The sequence below is a fragment of the Perognathus longimembris genome, chromosome 9, assembly GCF_023159225.1.
Source record: "Perognathus longimembris pacificus isolate PPM17 chromosome 9, ASM2315922v1, whole genome shotgun sequence".
In the NCBI taxonomy this organism is placed as follows: domain Eukaryota; kingdom Metazoa; phylum Chordata; class Mammalia; order Rodentia; family Heteromyidae; genus Perognathus; species Perognathus longimembris.
Window position 1 is genome coordinate 68,552,589 of NC_063169.1, and position 19,223 is coordinate 68,571,811.

The 19,223-nt window shown below is 43.8% G+C and overlaps 1 protein-coding gene across 6 annotated transcripts in view; it reads left to right on the forward strand.

Moving 5' to 3' along the window:
* Map3k4 (mitogen-activated protein kinase kinase kinase 4) overlaps window positions 1–19,223 on the forward strand; it is a 79,075-nt gene that overhangs the window by 16,316 nt on the left and 43,536 nt on the right. For all 6 annotated transcript variants that reach the window (XM_048354404.1, XM_048354402.1, XM_048354405.1 and 3 more), the window contains exons 2-3: window positions 3,465–3,655; window positions 13,876–15,242. In XM_048354404.1, the coding sequence (XP_048210361.1) occupies window positions 3,465–3,655; window positions 13,876–15,242 (1,558 nt within the window). The remainder of the gene's footprint in view (window positions 1–3,464; window positions 3,656–13,875; window positions 15,243–19,223) is intronic.

Genomic DNA, 19,223 nt, shown 5'->3' on the forward strand with positions numbered 1-19,223 from the left:
TTAATAGTCTAGCTCATTTTGGGAGAATTTCCTGGTTACAGAAGTGAAAGATAATTAGTATAAAATCTTTAAGGCCTCATATAAATATTATGTTTAAATGGCTTAAGCGCTTTCTGAAACCACTGATTTGAAATGTTTTATACAGCTTATAATAATTTTTATTTGCAATATTAAGTAAAAGTGTCCATATGGCATAATTTTTCTGGCATATACATAATTTTTTATCTTTATTCCTTTTGTATCTAGGACTGATCAAATATATTTTGTGTAAATTGTGTGTGAAGCAAAAAATTAGTGTTAGAAGAAATGTCAGGCAGGTCTAATCCACCCTTCTACCTTTCTACAGCATGTGCCTCTCTGATAAATGACTCTATCCAGATTGTTTATCTATAGGACTGTGGCTCTTGAGCTGTTTCTAGAATGCCTGGGTTTTCTCTTCCTACCACTTGAACTACGTGCTTATTAAGAATTTCTCTTTTGTTTCTAAGTATTCTTAGGCATATTCTACTTCTTAGTTATTTTTTAATATAGTGGACGATATTTTTAATATAGTAGTCGATTATACAATCTGTCCTGTGAAAATAAGACAACTGTATTTTCTGCATAAATTGCTTTGGAATGCTTTTCAGAAAAGCAAGTCAAATGCAGAAAAAATTGCCATCAGATTAAATAGAGAGAGAACTATTAAAGTTTAGGAAAAAAAATAAAAATTCCAGGAAAATTACCCCATCAAATCTTTAAATTCTTGTTCTGTTTTAAGGAAATAGAAAGTGCGATTGTATGTACTGTTTTGTGTATCTGATAGGTATGAATCTGACTCACTTTTCCCAACAGACCCGCACTTCAAGAAAAGGTCAGCTCTCAACCATAGTAGCAATCAGTTAAAGCTGTCAAGTATTTAAGGTGAAAATAAAACATTTAAGCTTTTATATGTTGCAGTTATCTGTTACAAATTAAGAAATGTAATAGCTTTATGGCCTCAAATAATATCATTTGTTATTGGTCATTGTATTGAACTAGTTTTCTGGGTTTTTGTTGTTGTTGTTGTTTTGTGGTATTGGCTGCGGAGCACAGACAATTGGGAGGTTAATCTGGCTCCCGACCTTAGTTACTTACACCATACCCACTGTTACCATTCTGGTCAGGAGTCATACTGTAGTACATATGGCACTACATGTACACATACAGTCTACATTCAGACATATATACAGTACTCCATACATAAAACAGTATTCCACATATACATAGTACTGCATACACATACAGTACTACATTCCTACCTACAGTATTACACACAGTACTACAATCATACATACAGTACTACACACACACACACACACACACACACACACGACTACATACATACTTGGGTACCCAGGGTCCAGTATCATTTAAGCAACTCTACTGCTGGAAATCAACAGTCTTTAATTTTTATGGCCTTCTAAAATATTCTAAAAACTGATGAACTGTGGTTGCATGTTAGTAGTCTTTGGATCATGATTGAAGTATCAAAAGATAAAATTAGATTCTGTCATTCAGCAAAGAGCTCATCCTCCGCAGCAGGGACGGCGTGGGCGCTGGTCCAGACGCAGACACGCCCCTGCTTGTGTGGAGCTTTCCTCCCTCCCCCCCTTCCTCTCCTTCCCTTCATTTATGGTCATATTGGGGATTAAACTTGGCCTACTGGCTGAGCAGATGCTCTACCACTTGAGCCTCGCCCCCAGGCCTGTTTGGTTTGGCTTGTTTTAATTAGACAGTCTCGCACTTTGGCCTGGGCTGATTGTAGATAGCGATCTTCCTCTCTATCAAGTAGCTACGACTACAGGTGGTGTGTGCAGTACCACTCCCACACACTGCATGCTTTGAAAAAAATCTCTTTACATTTTTAAAAAGATGAATTTTAGTTTAGAAAACATCTGAGTTCTATCCTGAAAAAGTGCTAGATTTGTAGAATCCATGCAAACGTTGCATAATTAATGCTGGGTAAACTGAGGCTTGACAGTGCAGGTGGAGGTAGCAAGTGAATTTCCACTGTCCACTAGTTTCATCACCTGGCTTCCTAGGAAATTATCTCTTGAAGGATGAAACAAGTACCTTTAAACTCAGTCCCCCCCCCCCCCGCCTTTTTTTTTTTTTTTTGCCAGTTGTGGGGCTCAAATTTAGGGCATGGGTACTTTCCCTGAACTCTTTTGCTCAAGGTTGCCACTTTACCTCTTTGAGCCTTAGCTCCATTTCAGATTTTCTGGTAGTTAATTGAAGACAGGAGTCTCACAGACTTTCCTTCCCAGGCTGGCTTTGAACTGGTATCCTCAGATCTCAGCCTCCTGTGTAGCTAGGAGTAAAGGTGTGGCACCAGGCTCACTTTCCCTCTTTTGATTTATACCATAGGTCAGGCCAGGTATACCAATTCTTTAAACCAGCCCCCTACCCCTAGAATCCACCTAAAATCCACCTTTGCCCATTGCTGTGTAGTAAATGTGATTAGGAATGTGCTGGGGTTCTGAACTTCCTAAGTGAATAAAATACGTGTTTCTTTCCAAGGACATTGCTGAAGATTTGTTAATGAAATTATTTTCTTTTAAGGACTTTTGCAGACCCACAGATGTTTTTGAACTTAGCTAATCTAGCTTCATTTTAAAGATGGCCTATTTCCAGCACCATTGTGGTTTACCTACTACATCAAGAGCCAAGACTATTTGTGTGTGTGTGTGTGTGTGTGTGTGTGTGTGTGTGTAGATAGGGGCTTATTTATGGAATCAAAGTTTGCAAATAATAGCTTTCACTTTCATTGTTTTCTCTGTGTCCTCTCATTTTCTATGTATAATGAATTCTTTTTTTTTTTTTTTAATTTGGTTGTGGGGCTTGAACTCTGGGCAGAGCAGAACTGTTTAGCCCCAAGTTACTTGAATTTTTATGTTGTTTTCTTTCTCCACAGTTTTCACTTAAAAACTGTGCAAATCCCCTTGGATTGGGCTCAAGACATACTTTCCTTTGGTCAGCTCGTAGTGTAAAGTGAACAGTAGTTAGGTTTAATACTAAAACAATGAACTATTGCTTTTTGTGCTTGTCCCAGAAGTTCAGTGCCAGAAAGACATTCCACATTTGTGTGTTTTAAAACACAAATAAGTACAGCCAGTGGTTCAGGGAAGCACTTGTGCTCCTTTCCTGTCCAGAGAAATTGGTATCCATGGAAATGTTCGGAAGCAAACCACATTAGCTCATCTCACATGAGCTATTACAAAATAAGGTTTTGGATGCGTAAGGGTAGTTAATTAAAATGATGCAAGTTCTTTCAAATGACCACTAGTCTTCGTTGGTATAACATTTTTTTGTGTATAAAAATTTTTAGATTTTTGTGTAGACTCAGAGAGCTTTCGCCTAGAGCTCTTTAAAAAGTACATGCCATTTTTATTTGGATTCACTAATATGCTCCTTAATGTTTTTTGCATGTCTGTTTTTCATAGGCAGGAGTGCGTACTGGGAGATTCAGCCTGCAAGAATCCTGAATCCGATCCAGAGGACTTTTCTGATGAAACAAATACTGAAAATCTTTATGGCACATCCCCTCCAAGTACACCTCGACAGATGAAGCGCATGTCAACCAAACACCAGAGGAACAGTGTAGGGAGGCCCGCCAGCCGCTCTAATTTGAAAGGTGAATCTCGTAACTTAAAAAGAAATATAAGAAAGTTTGGTGGTTCTAGTACATAACCTTTATAAAAAATACAATTTTATTGTATTACTAAGGTAGTGTACTATTTCCTAAGTCAGGTAATGAGTGCATTTCTTTTTTAGTCAATGTTATCCCTTCCTTCATGTCCCTCCAGTTTTCCCCTCCCGTCTCTTATCTACATGTTGAGAAGTTCATCTTCCACATAGTATATGCTGAATAACATGACTGAATTTGTTCACCCTTCCTTACTCCTTTCCTGTACTCCCCCTTGGCCCTACCTAAAAAGATAAAAACACCCCAAAAGCCAAAACAACTACCATCACCACCACCACCAACCCAAACCCCACGTTTCTGTTTCCCGGAATTTGTTTCAATAAAGAATATTTTAAATGTTTACAGGAGCTACACCTTTGGGTTCCTCCCCTAAGGGGTAGCCTCCTTTAAACTGAATCCCGAGAGTTCTATATAAGTTATCATGTCCCTGTGTATTTTAGATCTAGCTTCCACATATACCATTTGTCTCTCTAAGCTTGATTTACCTCAATAAACATGATTTGTTCTCAGTCCACGCATTTCTCTGCAGATGACATAATCTTACTCTTTCTAGTGGATGAGTAAAGTTCTGTTGTGTATTTGTACCACCCTTTTTGATCCATTCATCTATTGTAGGGCCTCTGGGCTTTCCTGTAACCTGACTGGTGTGAATAGTGAGTGCCCCAGTGATGGCGGGTGTTCATGTGTCTTTACTGTATCCAGACTTGTAAGGTTCTGGGTAGATGCAAAAGAATGGTATGGCTCGGGCTGGGAATATGGCCTAGTGGCAAGAGTGCTTGCCTCATATACATGAAGCCCTGGGTTCGATTCCCCAGCACCACATATACAGAAAATGGCCAGAAGTGGTGCTGTGGCTCAAGTGGCAGAGTGCTAGCCTGGAGCAAAAAGAAGCCAGGGACAGTGCTCAGGCCCTGAGTCCAAGCCCCAGGACTGGAAAAAAAAAAAAAGAATGGTATGGCTGGATCATAGGGAAGATGTATGTTTATTTTTTGAGAAACCTCCAGACTGCTGTCCAGAGTGGTTATACTAGCTTACATTCCCACCAACAGTGTGATAGGGTTCCTTTTTCTCTACATGGTATATCATCTTTAAGTGAAGTAAACTGTTGATTGATCCTTTCTATAGTAAGGTTAGTAATTCTTTTTATTTTTAATTTTTTCATTTTTTTGCCAGTCCTGGGGCTTGGACTCAGGGTCTGAGCACTGTCCCTGGCTTCTTTTTGCTCAAGGCTTGCGCTGTACCACTTGAGCTATTGTGCCACTTCTGGCCTCCCCCCCCCCCCCCCGTGTGTGTGTGTGTGTGTGTGTGTGTGTGTGTGTGTGTGTGGTGCTGAGGAATCGAACCCAGGGCTCCATGCATGCTAGGCAAGCACTCTACCGCTAAGCCACATTCCCAGGCCCAGTTCTTTTTATTTTACATTTGATTTTGATGTTGCTTTCAAGTTTTATTAATTCTTGAATTATTACCATTAGCAATATTGCTAATAAAAGAGGTAGAAAAGTTTGTCCTGAGTTCTGGCTAACAGTAGTGCGAGGCATTTGAAGATAGGAAGGAGGTCAGTATACTAATTCATGATGGCTGATGTAGAATAGCTTGCTCTCTCTTTTCTCAGTCTCTCAGGTCGAGGCTTCTAGATTCCTATCTGTCCAGCAGTGGTACTGAGACTATGGAAAGATCCAGACAGAGCCAGACTCTCCCTGGAGCCCTGTGCAGGCTGAACCTCTGCTCTCCATTAGTGACCTTTGGTGCTGTTGCTAGTGGTTGGAGCTTTCTTTCTTAGTAAGCCACACTAGATGGTACCCTGCATCTGGTCCCCACGGACAGAACATGTTTTCAGCTTTACTCTTTGTGTAGGATCTTACAACTCAGGCAGCCGTATCAGGCCAAACTTCTGCCTTCTTGTCCCTGATATCTGACCTGGTATCTCAGGTCACTGCAAACTCAAGGTTTTCAAGTTCCCTGTGAGCGTAGTGACAAACCACTTGCCTTGAATCAGATCCCACAGCTTCCTGGAGCTCATTCACTTCTTCACGTGGAGCTCATTCACTTCTTCATGCACAAGACCCAGACTTGCATGCCAGACCTCTCTATATACATCTCTTCAGTTTGCTGCTGATCTCTGGTGGTTGTAGCTTGGCTTGTTCACCCTGCATTTTCATTGGAGCCGTTCCTGAACACAAGAAGAGAAGGGTTTTATTGTACTGGTGCTCAGACCCTGGCATCATAGTGTGGTAGGCAAGAGCACACGGGTGTTGCCAGATCTCCTGGATTCTGGTCAGATCTTCTGGATTCTGGTCAGATCTCCTGGATTCTGGTCAGATCTCCTGGATTCTGGTCAGATCTCCTGGATTCTGGTCAGCTCTCTGGATTCTGGTCAGATCTCCTGGATTCTGGTCAGATCTCCTGGATTCTGGTCAGCTCTCTGGATTCTGGTCAGATCTCCTGGATTCCGGTCAGATCCCTGGATTCTGGTCATACCTCCCGGATTCCGGTCAGATCTCCTGCATCCTAGTCTGGCTCCCCTATGTCGTGGATGTGCAGCTGTGTGTCTTATCCTCTACCTGTAAAATAACCTGCCTGTTAGGGCTGCATGTTAACTGTTGTTATTGTAAACATAATTTCTCATACTAAGTACAGTTTTCCTTGTCTTAAATCTTAAACTAAAATTCAATAATTGCATTGTTTATGTATCATTAATTGGTGGCCCCATTTCCAAGACCCCGAGCCTCCCATTAGTGAATGTCTCTCTCAGGTTGCGTGCCTGCCATGCTGATACGACCTGCATGTTTCCCGCACCTCTTCCTAGCCCTTCAGTTTTCACTCTGTGAGCTGCTGACGTGCAGGTTTTCTTATTGCTATTTTCTTTGTTCCCTCCTTTGCTTTTTCCCTCCCTTGCTTTACCTCCTGCCTTCCTTGTTTTCTTATTCCTTTTTTCCCCCTTCCTCCTGTGTCCCTCCCTCATCTTGCCTTCATTCTTTCCATTGAATCAGAATTTGAGTGGCTCCATAGCCCTGTCCTATGTTAGATGCCGAATAGACCTCATCCTCATGGGGAGCCCAGTGCTCCCAGGCCGCACAGCCACACAGCCGGGGGGAGGGTGGTCGGGTGGGCAGGGCCTCTGTGGCTGCCTTCAGGAGAGGGTGTTTAGAAGGGGTGGGAAGACTTTCTGAACAAGTGATGTTTGTACCATGACCTCAAGGCTGAGTCAGAGAGACCACGATTTCACACTAGCATGTGATTCATAATGATATATTGGTCCCTCCGTACTTTGAAGAGCTTTTTGGAATGAATTGCATTGGTCAGATTTATTTTGAAAGCTTTCTGTGGAAATATGAACTGATATATTATTTCTTTTTTCACTGCAACAAGTAAAAATCTCTTTGAATCATACTATTAACTTTAGAACTGTAGTTGTAGGACTTTACAAACAGTCTCTGATAATATTTGCATTATTCCGATGATCTGTTACTGGGTCACAAATGACTGAAATTCTGTGGCATAAAAAGGCAGCTGTTCCATTGCTCATAGTTCTGTGGCTGGAGAATTTAGGAGGGGCATGGGTCATCTCTGCTCTGCTGTCGGGCACTATAGGGGAGCAGCTCAGTCTGCTGGAATGCTGGCTTGGCTGGAGTCCCAAGTCCAAGCTCTCAGCCCTTCTTCATTTTGTACCTACTGTGTTTCTGATGCCCTCATTCCTAGACCTTAGTTGATAGGTCCAGAATTTACTGAGCACAGTGGCCACTGTTTCCTTCCCACCCGGCCTGTCACAGGGCTAGCCTGGGCTTTCATTGCACCCACTCATCCCTGTGGAGTCGGACTTCTTACATGGCTGCTGGCTCCCTCAGAGCAAGAGATGAGAGAAACCCTGGGGGAGGTTGCCAGGCTTCTTAGGACTTAACCTCAGGACTCAGGCAGCATCACTTTTTGCTTCTTCTCTTGGTGGTACTGGGGAAACTCAGGGCCTCGTGCTTGATAGACAAGTACTTTATTGTCTTCCAGTCTTCTGCATTTGCTTCCTTCCATCCTTGGACCTCGGCCTCAAGTAGCGCGTGCCATCCTGCCCAGCATGTTTCGAAGATAGGGTCTCACTTTTGCCTAGGCTGGTCTTGAACAGTGATTCTCTTCTCCTTGCCTTCGAGTAGCTAGAGTTGAGTCACAGTGCCCAGCCTACGCAGCACCACTGCTGCATTCTCTTGTTGGCCTGGTGCTTGCCAAAGGCAAAGGAGGAATTACACAGAACAGTACTACCAGGAGGTATGGCTAGTAGGTTTGGGGAAGATTAGCCCTACATATCTTTATAAAGCTTTGAGAAATTACTACATTGTCAGTGATAGTGTCTTTATTTCCTGCATCTCTATACTTATATGTATTTATAATTTTGTATTTATCTTCACTGTGGGGAATGTTATTGATTATTATGATTGAATATATAAGGCCAGTATGAAGGGTATGGAAATATGAGGCCAAATGGAAGTACCACATATGAAGTACATGTTTGTACATACACATATACTTAATATGTAGTTTTTGAAAACAAATTTCTCACCCGAAGCACAGTATTTAAGGGAATATAATCATGTACCAATGTAAGGAGTAGAGAAAAGGTGAAGTTATCAGAACTAGTACTGCTGTGCATTATAGTCATAGGGTTGTAAGTCCCCTGAAACAATGCAGAGTTTATTAGTGCACATGTGCATTTGCCTGACAAGAGCCCATCGTTGTTGTCAGGGTCTCAAAGCAGGCTCTGACTCCAGAAAGGTTCAGAAGCACTGATCTAGCTACCATTTACCACACACTTCGCGAGGTTCTCTTCTCCCAGTATCTCACCCCAAGATGCCCAACGCTTCCACGGTCCAGTGTTAAATACATAGCTGACTCAGAGTCTGTGTTCCAGTTACAGGTCCCCTCCATGCTGGCCCCAAACAGACACTTGCTTAGCTTCAGCCATGTATCCAAGTTTTAAAGAAAACTCTTTAAAAGCTCCTAAGGGTCAACAAGTTTGCCCAGTAAGAGTCATTCCTTATCCTTTGTGCGGGTAGGCAAAGGGAGGTAGCTGCCCTTGGGAGGCCCCTTCTGGCTCCCTGTTAATAACTCCAGGAGACCTACCGAATGCAGGGCCCCAGGGTTCTGATAGGTGCACTTCATATCTCCAGTGCTGGTGAAGCGAGTTTATGAGAGGTAACATTGTGGCTGACTTCATCTGAAGCCGAGGAACCACCCAGAAAAGAAGGCAAAACCATGGCCAGAGCGCTCAGTCTGAGAAGGCAGAGGTGGGAGCCTTAGCGGGCACTCCTGCCCGGGTGGGGGTGGGGTGACTCCCTGTCCAGGCAAAGTAGGGGGGCCAGACTCCCTTCTAGCTGTGGAGCTGTGTCCATGGATTTGCTTTCTCACCCCACAGGGGGCCATCTGAGAAGTCCCCTCTCGCATCCCTCACCCACACTCCCCAGGAGGCCACTGTGAGCTTGGGTTCCCGGGGGACTGCCGCCAGCGAGCCAGACCGGTGATCCCTGAGGCCCAGGGCCTCCCTCTGGGGATGCGTGTGCTTGGGCCTCAGGTGAGGCCGTCTGGGACAGCTGCTTCCACTACAAGGGGTGCAGGGCTCCAGGTCCAGAGTCTTGTCCCAGTCCTTCTGGCCTGGGAGCATGCCCAAGTGCTTGACAGACAGCCGGCCAGTGGGGGCTGGGACTTCAGGTATGACTTGTGGATTGCCTGCGTGAGGCTGACTGAGCAGCAGCATGTGCTCAGGGAGGACCAAGGCCTCGGTTAAAGGGCTTACTGGAGCTGAACTCCATCCACCTCAGAGGGTCGGATGGCCAGGGCCCTGGTGCCCCTGTACCCTTCTCAGGCCTCGGCTGCAGGAGGGCCGCACCACCCAAAGCTGGGCCACGCCCTGCCGTGATGTCTCAAGAAGGAATTGGGGTAAAGACTGCTTGGGCATTGGGAATTGGTTCTGGAAAATTTGCAATTTGTAAATGCATCGTTAGAGCCCCAATGTTTTGTAGTCACTTAGCACACTTCTATTTCAAGGTAGCTCATTTCGTTGAAGATTTTGTTTCTGAGCCACTTTTCTGTGCCCTGCTGCTGCTTCTTGCATTTTGAACTTTACTCTTTCTTATTACTCTTAGAAAGGGACCCTACTTTACTTTTAAGAGTTTATAACTCTTTTAAAAATAATTTCCTTAGTTTTACATTGAATCTATATTACACTTAAATTTGACTTACAAGTTTATAACTTCATTGATTTCCCTGTAATTTGTCTTTAATACATTCAAGTTCTATTTTTTTTGCAGTTCTCTTTGAGTAGTTGCATTCACGTTCTATTTTTTCCAGTTGTCTTTAAGTAGTGCATCTTTTTTTTTTTTTTGGCCAGTCCTGGGCCTTGGACTCAGGGCCTGAGCACTGTCCCTGGCTTCTTCACGCTCAAGGCTAGCACTCTGCCACCTGAGCCACAGCGCCCCTTCTGGCCGTTTTCCATATATGTGGTGCTGGGGAATCGAACTGAGAGCTTCGTGTATAGGATGCAAGCCCTCTTGCCACTAGGCCGTAGTCCCAGCCCAAGTAGTTGCATCTTTTGATCACTGTCATTCCTTCCATCTTTCTCAACCCCATCCATAGCCTCAAGTTACATAGTTCTATTTTCACGTTGACTGTGATGACATAGTTCTGCTTTCACGTTGACTATAGTGATTATTCACCCACCCTTCTGAGTTCTATTTCTAACAAAGTAATAATATCATATGCTATGACAGCTTTTGTGCAAGGCTATTGGGAGTGTCAGTTACCAACCCCTGTGCCGGGATTTGTTAAAAGGCACCATGATTGAGACTGGTTGTTGTATCTTTGACCCAGAAAATCCACTTTTGAGAATAGGTGTTGAAGATCCTGTAAAGAGACACGAGAGTCCTGCAGAAAGAGTTAGTGCTATTCGTTGTTAGTGCCAGTGGCACCGCAAGCCCTGTCATTGTGGTTGTCCCTGGATTAGAGGGCTGGGAGAAGGAACTGGGCAGATAGGCTGAGGAGGAGGTCAGCACTGCCTACAGTATTTTATTTCTTTGTGTAGATACAGTCAGAACCTTTGCCACTGACATGGGTACAAAACTCTGTCTTATCCTTTTTTTTCATTTTCCTGATAGTTTCCCCCTGGAAATATTAAATACTTTTTTGTTTTGTTTTTAAAAGCTGTGAAAAATATGATACACTGTTATGCTACCCAAGTAGGATGTTTAGTGCTTTGCTACAAGGAAGCCAGCTGTCTGCCTGACCGATGGCATTGCCAGGGAAGCTCTTGATTCATTCTATTTGCTTTGGGCGATACTGGGGTTTTACCTGAGGCCCTGTGCTTGCCAGACAGGTGCACTAATATTTGAGACTCATTTCCAGCCCTTGCTGCCCTTTCTGAACAGCTCGATCCCATTCTGGAAGGAGTTGCAGAATTGCACTGTGATATTACTGGAGCTTATACTTCAATAGTAATAGGTCATGACCAAATTTGATCAATTAAGATTTTGGTACGTTTTGAAAAGTAATTTACCAAATACTGTTTCTTCTTCTGGTTGATTTAAGAGAAATACAGCCAAACCATTTTATCCTTAAATTTTTGTTTTCTTTGTAGTATAGCAGAAGGAAGTAAATCCAGTTCATTTCGTTCCTGGAACCTGTGGGACTTCCGGGAGGTCTCTAGAAGGGAGGAGGCCTTTCCCTGGCCTCATGGGTACTAGTGGTTTGTGATGTTGTCATAGAGAAGAATTTCAGGACACATTGAGATATAGAGACCAAGGAAGTGTGTTAGTATAAGAAAGCAAAGAAAGGAGGGTACACAACCCACACACAGGTGTAGACACAGCTGAGAAGGGGGAAGTGCTCTAACATCAGGAACATTGAATGGGCTAGGGGGTTGGCTTCAGTTGTCCCTAGGGTAGTGCTACCCTTTGTCCTGGACACCTGGTGCCTTCAATGATTCTTGCTGTGAACACTGTTTCAACATTATCAGCCAGGCCTCATGATATCAAGTCTGGTCACTTGACTAAATTTGGGTCATTGTGACATCCTCTGTTTTCCTAGAGCATAACATTTAAATCAATAAAGAGTAGGCTTATCACATGCTCCTTTTAAGTCAGATGTCCTTCCTTAAGACAAATATTTCTCTCTTTGCAAACACTTCTATCAAAGGAGTCATTTTTACCGAATGTGCCTCCCACCTCAGGTTAAGTATCTTTCTTTTAAGACATCCTGGCTCAGTTCCCAGAGCATAGTAATCATTTGAGCAAGTGGGCAAAGTCAGAGGGAGAGATAGGAGGTATGCTGTTTTCATTGTATGTTGCAGCTCAGTGAGGGAGTAGAGCAAAGAGAGTCCTGCCTGTGTGCTTTCACTAACTTAGTATCTATCTGAATTTCTAGATCTAGTTCCCATGGTCTGTCCTGCCTCAGTCTCAGAGTTTACGTGGATTAAATAGGAATTTGCAAGATAGCTAACCGAAACTCCAATCCCCTTTTTATCGTGAATTTGCCTCATAAGCATTGTCGGCATCTTTCCCCATCTTTATTGTAACACTTCTGGCTGGCTTACAGGTAGAACTGCTATCCTGACATTATATGAGAATTGGTATACACACACACACACACATATACACACACACGTGAATCACTCTACGAGCAGATATTTCAAGATGTGTATGTGCGTGTGTGTATATTTGTATATGTGTTCTGTTAATAGTGAGATTAGCTTTTTGTTTTGTATTCTTAGGAATATAATTTACTGATATAATATTGAGCTGGTAGTATTAGTTACAAGTAAGATTCAGTGTTTGTAGCTAGAGAGATGTATATTGTTTACGGGAGTGGATTTAAGTCCATACTTTAGCTCTTCAGTCCAGGCTTACCCTGCACTTGTAGATTGACAGCTAGAGAGAGCAAGGTTGTCTTGGAATAAGTATTACCAAAGGACATTAGCAGTCTGAAGGGGCCTAAAGACCTGAAACTTGAGGTACTCAAATTCCTACTAATGTACATATTTCTCAAGATTCTCATTTATGTTCTCAGGCTATCCACACACAGATTCACTGTTCTAGCCATACATTTCTCTCTCTCTCTCTCTCTTTTTTGCCTTTGTACCCTTTCATACTTTGCTTTGTTCGTTTAAAATATCCTTTTGTCTCATTGCTGCCCTCGTTTAGTTGAATCTATTCTTGAAGGCAGTTAGCCCACAAGAATGTCTTGAATGGCACCTGGAGTCTTAGCCTTTGTGTGTTTGGTCAGTTCAGAAGTGCAGACTTGTGAGCAACTTTGACAGATGTAAGGGTGGGGCTGCCACCATGCTGGGAGTTAGGGTCCCTGTTCTAACATTGACCTTCTCATGGTGGTCCTCTCCCTGCGTGTATTACAATGTTGCTATGGGGACCAGCAAGTGCTCACCTCCTGGAAAGGATGGGATGGGATAAAGCTGTGCCTCCCCAAAGGGCCGTCATTCTAGCCATGGGGGAAATATGTACATTAGCAGGACTTTGATAACCTCAAGTTACAGATCTCTAGGCTTCTTCAGACTGTAATGTCCTTTGGTATTATTTATTCTAAGACACCCTTGCTCTAGTTGTCAAACTACAAGTGCCCATTATATATCTGTTTGTGCTTTCTCACTTGACAGCATGGATAATTTAGGGCAATGTAAATGTGGAAGAGCATAAGAATTACAAGGACTTGATTAAAAATTTACATTTTACACTTACTCTAGGTGTGGATGTGGGAATTTGGTTGATTGTCCTACTATCTGTTTAAACATATGAACTGTGTATTGCTCATCATTGGCTGCTTTCAGTCCAATTGTAAACTTTCAAAGTTTTTCATTTTCTTCGGATTCTTTAGGAATTAGGAGGGGTGATTGAAGGAAACACTGTTCCCGGGGTTAGCTTTTATTGTGCCAAGCAAATCATGTTTAATTTTTATAGCCACGTGGGATAACAGGTGTTCATTAATCTTAGGTTGCAATGAGCTAGTTTTGTAGTCTTGTAATTAAAACTTGCAACATGAAACATTTCTGTGTTTCTTAAGTCCAATGCTTTGGATCCATTTTTCTTTTCAGAAACTCTTTATACTTGACATCTTGTAACTTCATATTTCAGAGTGACATAATATTTTGTTTATCTTTTTAATAGAAAAAATGAATGTACCAAATCAGCCTCCACATAAAGACACTGGAAAAGTAGTGGAGAATGTGGAAGAATACAGCTATAAGCAGGAGAAAAAGATCCGAGCAACTCTTAGGACAACAGAGCGGGATCACAAGAAAAACGTACAGTGCTCATTCATGTTAGACTCAGTGGGTGGGTCTTTGCCAAAAAAGTCAATTCCCGATGTGGATCTCAATAAGCCTTACCTCAGCCTCGGCTGTAGCAACGCTAAGCTTCCAGTCTCTGTACCCATGCCGATAGCCAGAACTACGCGGCAGACCTCCAGGACGGACTGTCCTGCAGATCGCTTAAAGTTTTTTGAAACTTTGCGACTTTTGCTAAAGCTTACCTCAGTCTCAAAGAAGAAGGACAGGGAGCAAAGAGGACAAGAAAATACGTCTGCTTTCTGGTTTAACAGATCAAATGAACTCATCTGGTTAGAGCTACAGGCTTGGCACGCAGGACGGACCATTAATGACCAGGACCTCTTTTTATATACTGCCCGCCAAGCCATCCCGGATATTATCAATGAAATCCTTAATTTCAAAGTTAATTATGGGAGTGTTGCCTTCCTTAGAAATGGAGCCGGTTTCAATGGTACTTCAGTAGAAGGGCAGTGCAGAGGCCTTCACGGAGCCAAGAGTGTGATAGGTTACTCAACATATCACGAGCATCTCCAACGCCAGAGGGTCTCATTTGAGCAAGTAAAACGGATAATGGAGCTGCTAGAGTACATAGAAGCACTTTATCCATCACTGCAGGCTCTCCAAAAGGACTACGAAAAATATGCTGCAAAAGACTTCCAAGACAGGGTGCAGGCACTCTGCCTGTGGTTAAACATCACGAAGGACCTAAATCAGAAGCTAAGGATTATGGGCACTGTTTTGGGCATCAAGAATTTATCAGACATTGGCTGGCCAGTGTTTGAAATTCCTTCCCCTCGGCCATCCAAAGGTAATGAGCCTGAAGACAAGGACGATGACACTGAGGGAGAGTTGAAGGAGCTGGAAAGTAGCACAGACGAGAGTGAGGGAGACCAAGCCCCCGAGTCCAGGGTCCCGGGACCCAGACCATCCGCCAGCAACAGCCTTGACGTTCTGTCTCAGGAGCTGGGATGCAGGAAGCCTGAGAGGCTGGACACGGAGGACGAAGCCGCGGGCTGGGGACCGGCAGACAGCGGCACTGAAGCGGGCTTCGACCGGCACTGCTTGACTTCTATTTACAGACCCTTTGTAGACAAAGCACTGAAGCAGATGGGGTTAAGAAAGCTGATCCTGCGGCTCCACAAGCTGATGCATGGCTCCCTGCAGAGGGCCCGGCTCGCCCTGGTGACGTGCCACGGTCCCGTGGAGGTAGGTGCCAGCCCCATCACGTCCTCATTAGAGAGTAGGCGCGCTGTGTTGTTTCTACACACTTCCACATTCCTAGGATCCCCAAGGCATAAACAGAAATGATTAAGAAACTACTTATTTCTATCAAGTACTATGACACGTAAGTCTATGAAAATCACATTAAATACAGTGAATCGAGTTCAAGACAGTGTGTTGTGGGGAGACGTCTAACCATATCAATAAAGACTGGTGAATGACAGTCTCAGTATAAATAGAGGGAGAAGAAAGCCACAGTCGTGGGTGACCACAGGTAGAAACAAGTCAGTGGAAGTCTTTTATTTTTTTTAATGAATATGACATCCAGGATCATGGATGTCGCCTTTTCTCTGTATTTTGTTCATTTATTTATTTATTTGCTGTGCTGGGGGTAGAATCCATGGCCCTGTGTGTGCCAGGTGTATCTGTACCACTGAGCTTCCTAGCCTTTTCTATTTTTTGAAGTAAGTAGCCTGGCCAATTTTGGTGTCTGCATTTTATTTTATTTTATTTTTTGGTGTCTGCATTTTAGACAGATGCAAATTGTAGAAAAATGTGAAGAGGATCAAAGGAGAGAAGTATACACTATTTGACAAGGTTAGTGTTGAGTGTAGGTAAACAAACATCTAAGGGAAGCCTTGATTGTGCTAAACACATGTGCCAGTAGATGGAGATTTTTGTGAGAGGAATGTGTCCCTAGAGAAAGTGGCTTGAAGCCTGTGTACCTCAGAAGTTCCTTACTGCTAAAGGTGGTAAAGTGGGGCAACGTCTTGTGGGACGTTGTTCTTGAGACTCCAAAGTAGAATTCTGGGCTTTCATGTTCATTTGGCTGCAGCAGAAATGCGCCATTCAGGGCAGTTCCATGTAGCCCTGTTAGTTGGCGATTTGAAGTTTCAGCAGCCACGTATGTATTTCATACATGTTTGTCGCTTAAACTTTTAACTTGAGTTTACTACATCATCTGTCTTGTTGTGGATCAGAAATGGTCAAACAACAGCCGTTGCTTCAAGGTGGGGTCCATCTACAGAGAATCCGAGCTTGTAGGCGTGTGATCTGCGTGTCGATGCCCCCGCGTGAGCCCCGTGAGGACAGAGAGCCAGGCAGCCGCGTACCTGCAGCAGGAGCCTTGGAAGTCAGCAGTGCTTTAACTTGGAGGGATGCTGATTTTTTTTCAATAGGAAATGAACTCTTCCCCCCTTTTAGTATATGAGTCACTGTAATACTATCTTATTATTATTATTATTATTATTATTATTTTTTTTTTTTTGGCCAGTCCTGGGCCTTGGACTCCGGGCCTGAGCACTGTCCCTGGCTTCTTCCCGCTCAAGGCTAGCACTCCGCCACTTGAGCCACAGCGCCGCTTCTGGCCGTTTTCTGTATATGTGGTGCTGGGGAATCGAACCTAGGGCCTCGTGTATCCGAGGCAGGCACTCTTGCCACTAGGCTATATCCCCAGCCCCAATACTATCTTATTATAATGCAGGCTTCAGAAGTCAATCCACAGCAAACACTGCTTGGCTCATCTCCCAAATAGTAATGTAACTCGTCTGTAGAGTTGTTTAATCCCATCCGGCCACAGGTGGGCAAGAAACTGCCTTAGCTTTTTCCCTCAGGGTTGTACTCTACTACTTGAGGCACACCTCCCCTCCGTCCCTCCCCCTCCCCCTCCCTCTCCTCCCCCCTCCCTCCCTCCCTCCCTCCCTCCCTTCCTCCCTTCATTCCTTTTTTTTTTGCCAGTCCTAGGACTTGAACTCAGGGCCTTGAGCACTGTCTCTGGCTTCTTATTGCTCAAGGCTAGCATTCTACCTCTTTCTTGAGCCACAGCGCCACTTCTGGCTTTTTTTGTCTTATGTGGTGCTAAGGAATCGAACCCAGGGCTTCATGCATGCTAGGCAAGCACTCTACCGCTAAACCACATTCCCAGCTCTTTATTCCTTATGATTAAAGTACTTGTAGCGTATGTTTACAGATAACATACTTAATCACCTTTCATTTGTAACCATGCTTTACAAAATACTTTTTCTCTGAAATTTTGTTATATTTCAGAATCTTTTAAAAATAACAACTAATGATGTTTAAAAAAAAATCTTTGCAATTTGTTTAAATAGCATCATACATAGGCCCATTGGACTGCCCAGATTTGTGAAGGTTTAGTTCCCTCCATTCTCTGAACTGACCCCCAGAACATATTTCTAATTAGGTGGACATTCTCTAAATTAATAGGTAGATTAGTTCCCTAAATTCGCTTGTGAAGCAGTTGCTAGGGATCTTGAAAAATAGTGTTTCAAATGAAAGAACTTCAAACTACTGAATAATTTATTTAATCTGTGCAATTAAACGAAGACCCCCAACTGGTCAATATAAGAGGGGAAAATAGCCCGTCCTTTCCTCCCCTCTTTGTGTGGACCCAGGGTGACCTCAGGTCTCTTTTTGGTTTCCCCAGTTGTCTTCTGGTTCTCCTCCCTTCCATGGTGCCTCCCAGGAGCTCACAGTCCCCACTTAGTGGTCTCCCCTTGCTGTCACCCTCATGGGGTGTCCGCGTGTTGTTAGCCTCGGAGCTTAGGGAGGACTGTCTCCCTGTGCTCTGTGGAGCGGCCTTCCCTCCCCCATCTCACCTCATCTCCACTCCACCCGTTCAGTGGCCGCCAGCCTTCCTCAGAGGTGAATGGGAGCCCCCCCCCCCCCCCCCCCAGCCTGGAGTCATTTGTAGGGTCCTTTGCATCGGTGACTGAAGCTATGCCTGGGCTTGTAGTCCTGTGGACTGCTCAGTACTGGCTCACAAATGAAAACCTACAGACAATATTATCTTTACTATCAGAACTATCCATACAATCATATTGTTAATAAGCTCTGCATCTTGGCATAATTTCAGATTTACAGAAGTCTTACAAAGGGATCACAGAGTTCCCCCTATGTGCTTCACCCAGTTCCCAATTTTTTTTTTTTTTTTTTTTTTTTTGGCCAGTCCTGGGCCTTGGACTCAGGGCCTGAGCACTGTCCCTGGCTTCTTTTTGCTCAAGGCTGGCACTCTGCCACTTGAGCCACAGCGCCACTTCTGGCTATTTTCTGTATATGTGGTGCTGGGGAATTGAACCCAGGGCCTCATGTATACGAGGCAAGCACTCTTGCCACTAGGCCATATCCCCAGCCCCCAGTTCCCATTATTGACTTCTTTTTTATGTGCCAGTTTTGGGGCTTGAACTTGGGGCCTTGTCCTCTTGCTTGGGATTTTCTCTCAAGGCTGGCATTCTATCATTTGAGTCACCCTTCCACTTCAGCTTTTTGATGGTTATTTGGAGATAAGAGTCTCACAGTAGGCTCTTCTGCCTGGACTGGCTTCAAACCACTATTTTCAGATGTCAGTCTTCTCAGTTGATAGGAATTCAGGTGTGAACTCTCACTGCCCGTCTCTGATACTGACTTTTTAGGTCACTACATGCTTATCAAAATTAAAATATTAACAACATGAAGTGTGGTTCAGTGAGCTGTTAATTCCCTCCTTATTCTGCGGCTTAGCCAAGGGTATCACGTTGCAGTTAATGATGGTGTCTGTGCATTTCAACTTGTATTTTCTCATGAGGGACTGGAGAGCTGGAGAACTGTGCTTGTCACTGTTCATGTTACCCTTGGTTGCTTTATGAGGGTGTTACTTGCCAGGTTTCTCTTAACCATTTTTCCGTTTTCATTCTCTTCTATGCACGTGAGTTACCAGGTGTACCCTCTAGTAGGGAGGCAGTTAATCTCTTCTGGGGCGGGTGGAGGGGGGGTTACATGTACATACATTATTTGAGTTCTGCCTCCCAGGTTTGCCTCTGGTTTTTTGCTTTGGGCCATAATCTGGTGCTGTTATTTACTGTGTGCCTCCAGGCATTTGGGGGCTCCATGTCCTTTGACATGCCACTGTAGTCCCCTTTGCGCTGTTCTGCTTTTTGTTTGTGTCCAGTGGTGTCTTACTTTCAGACACCA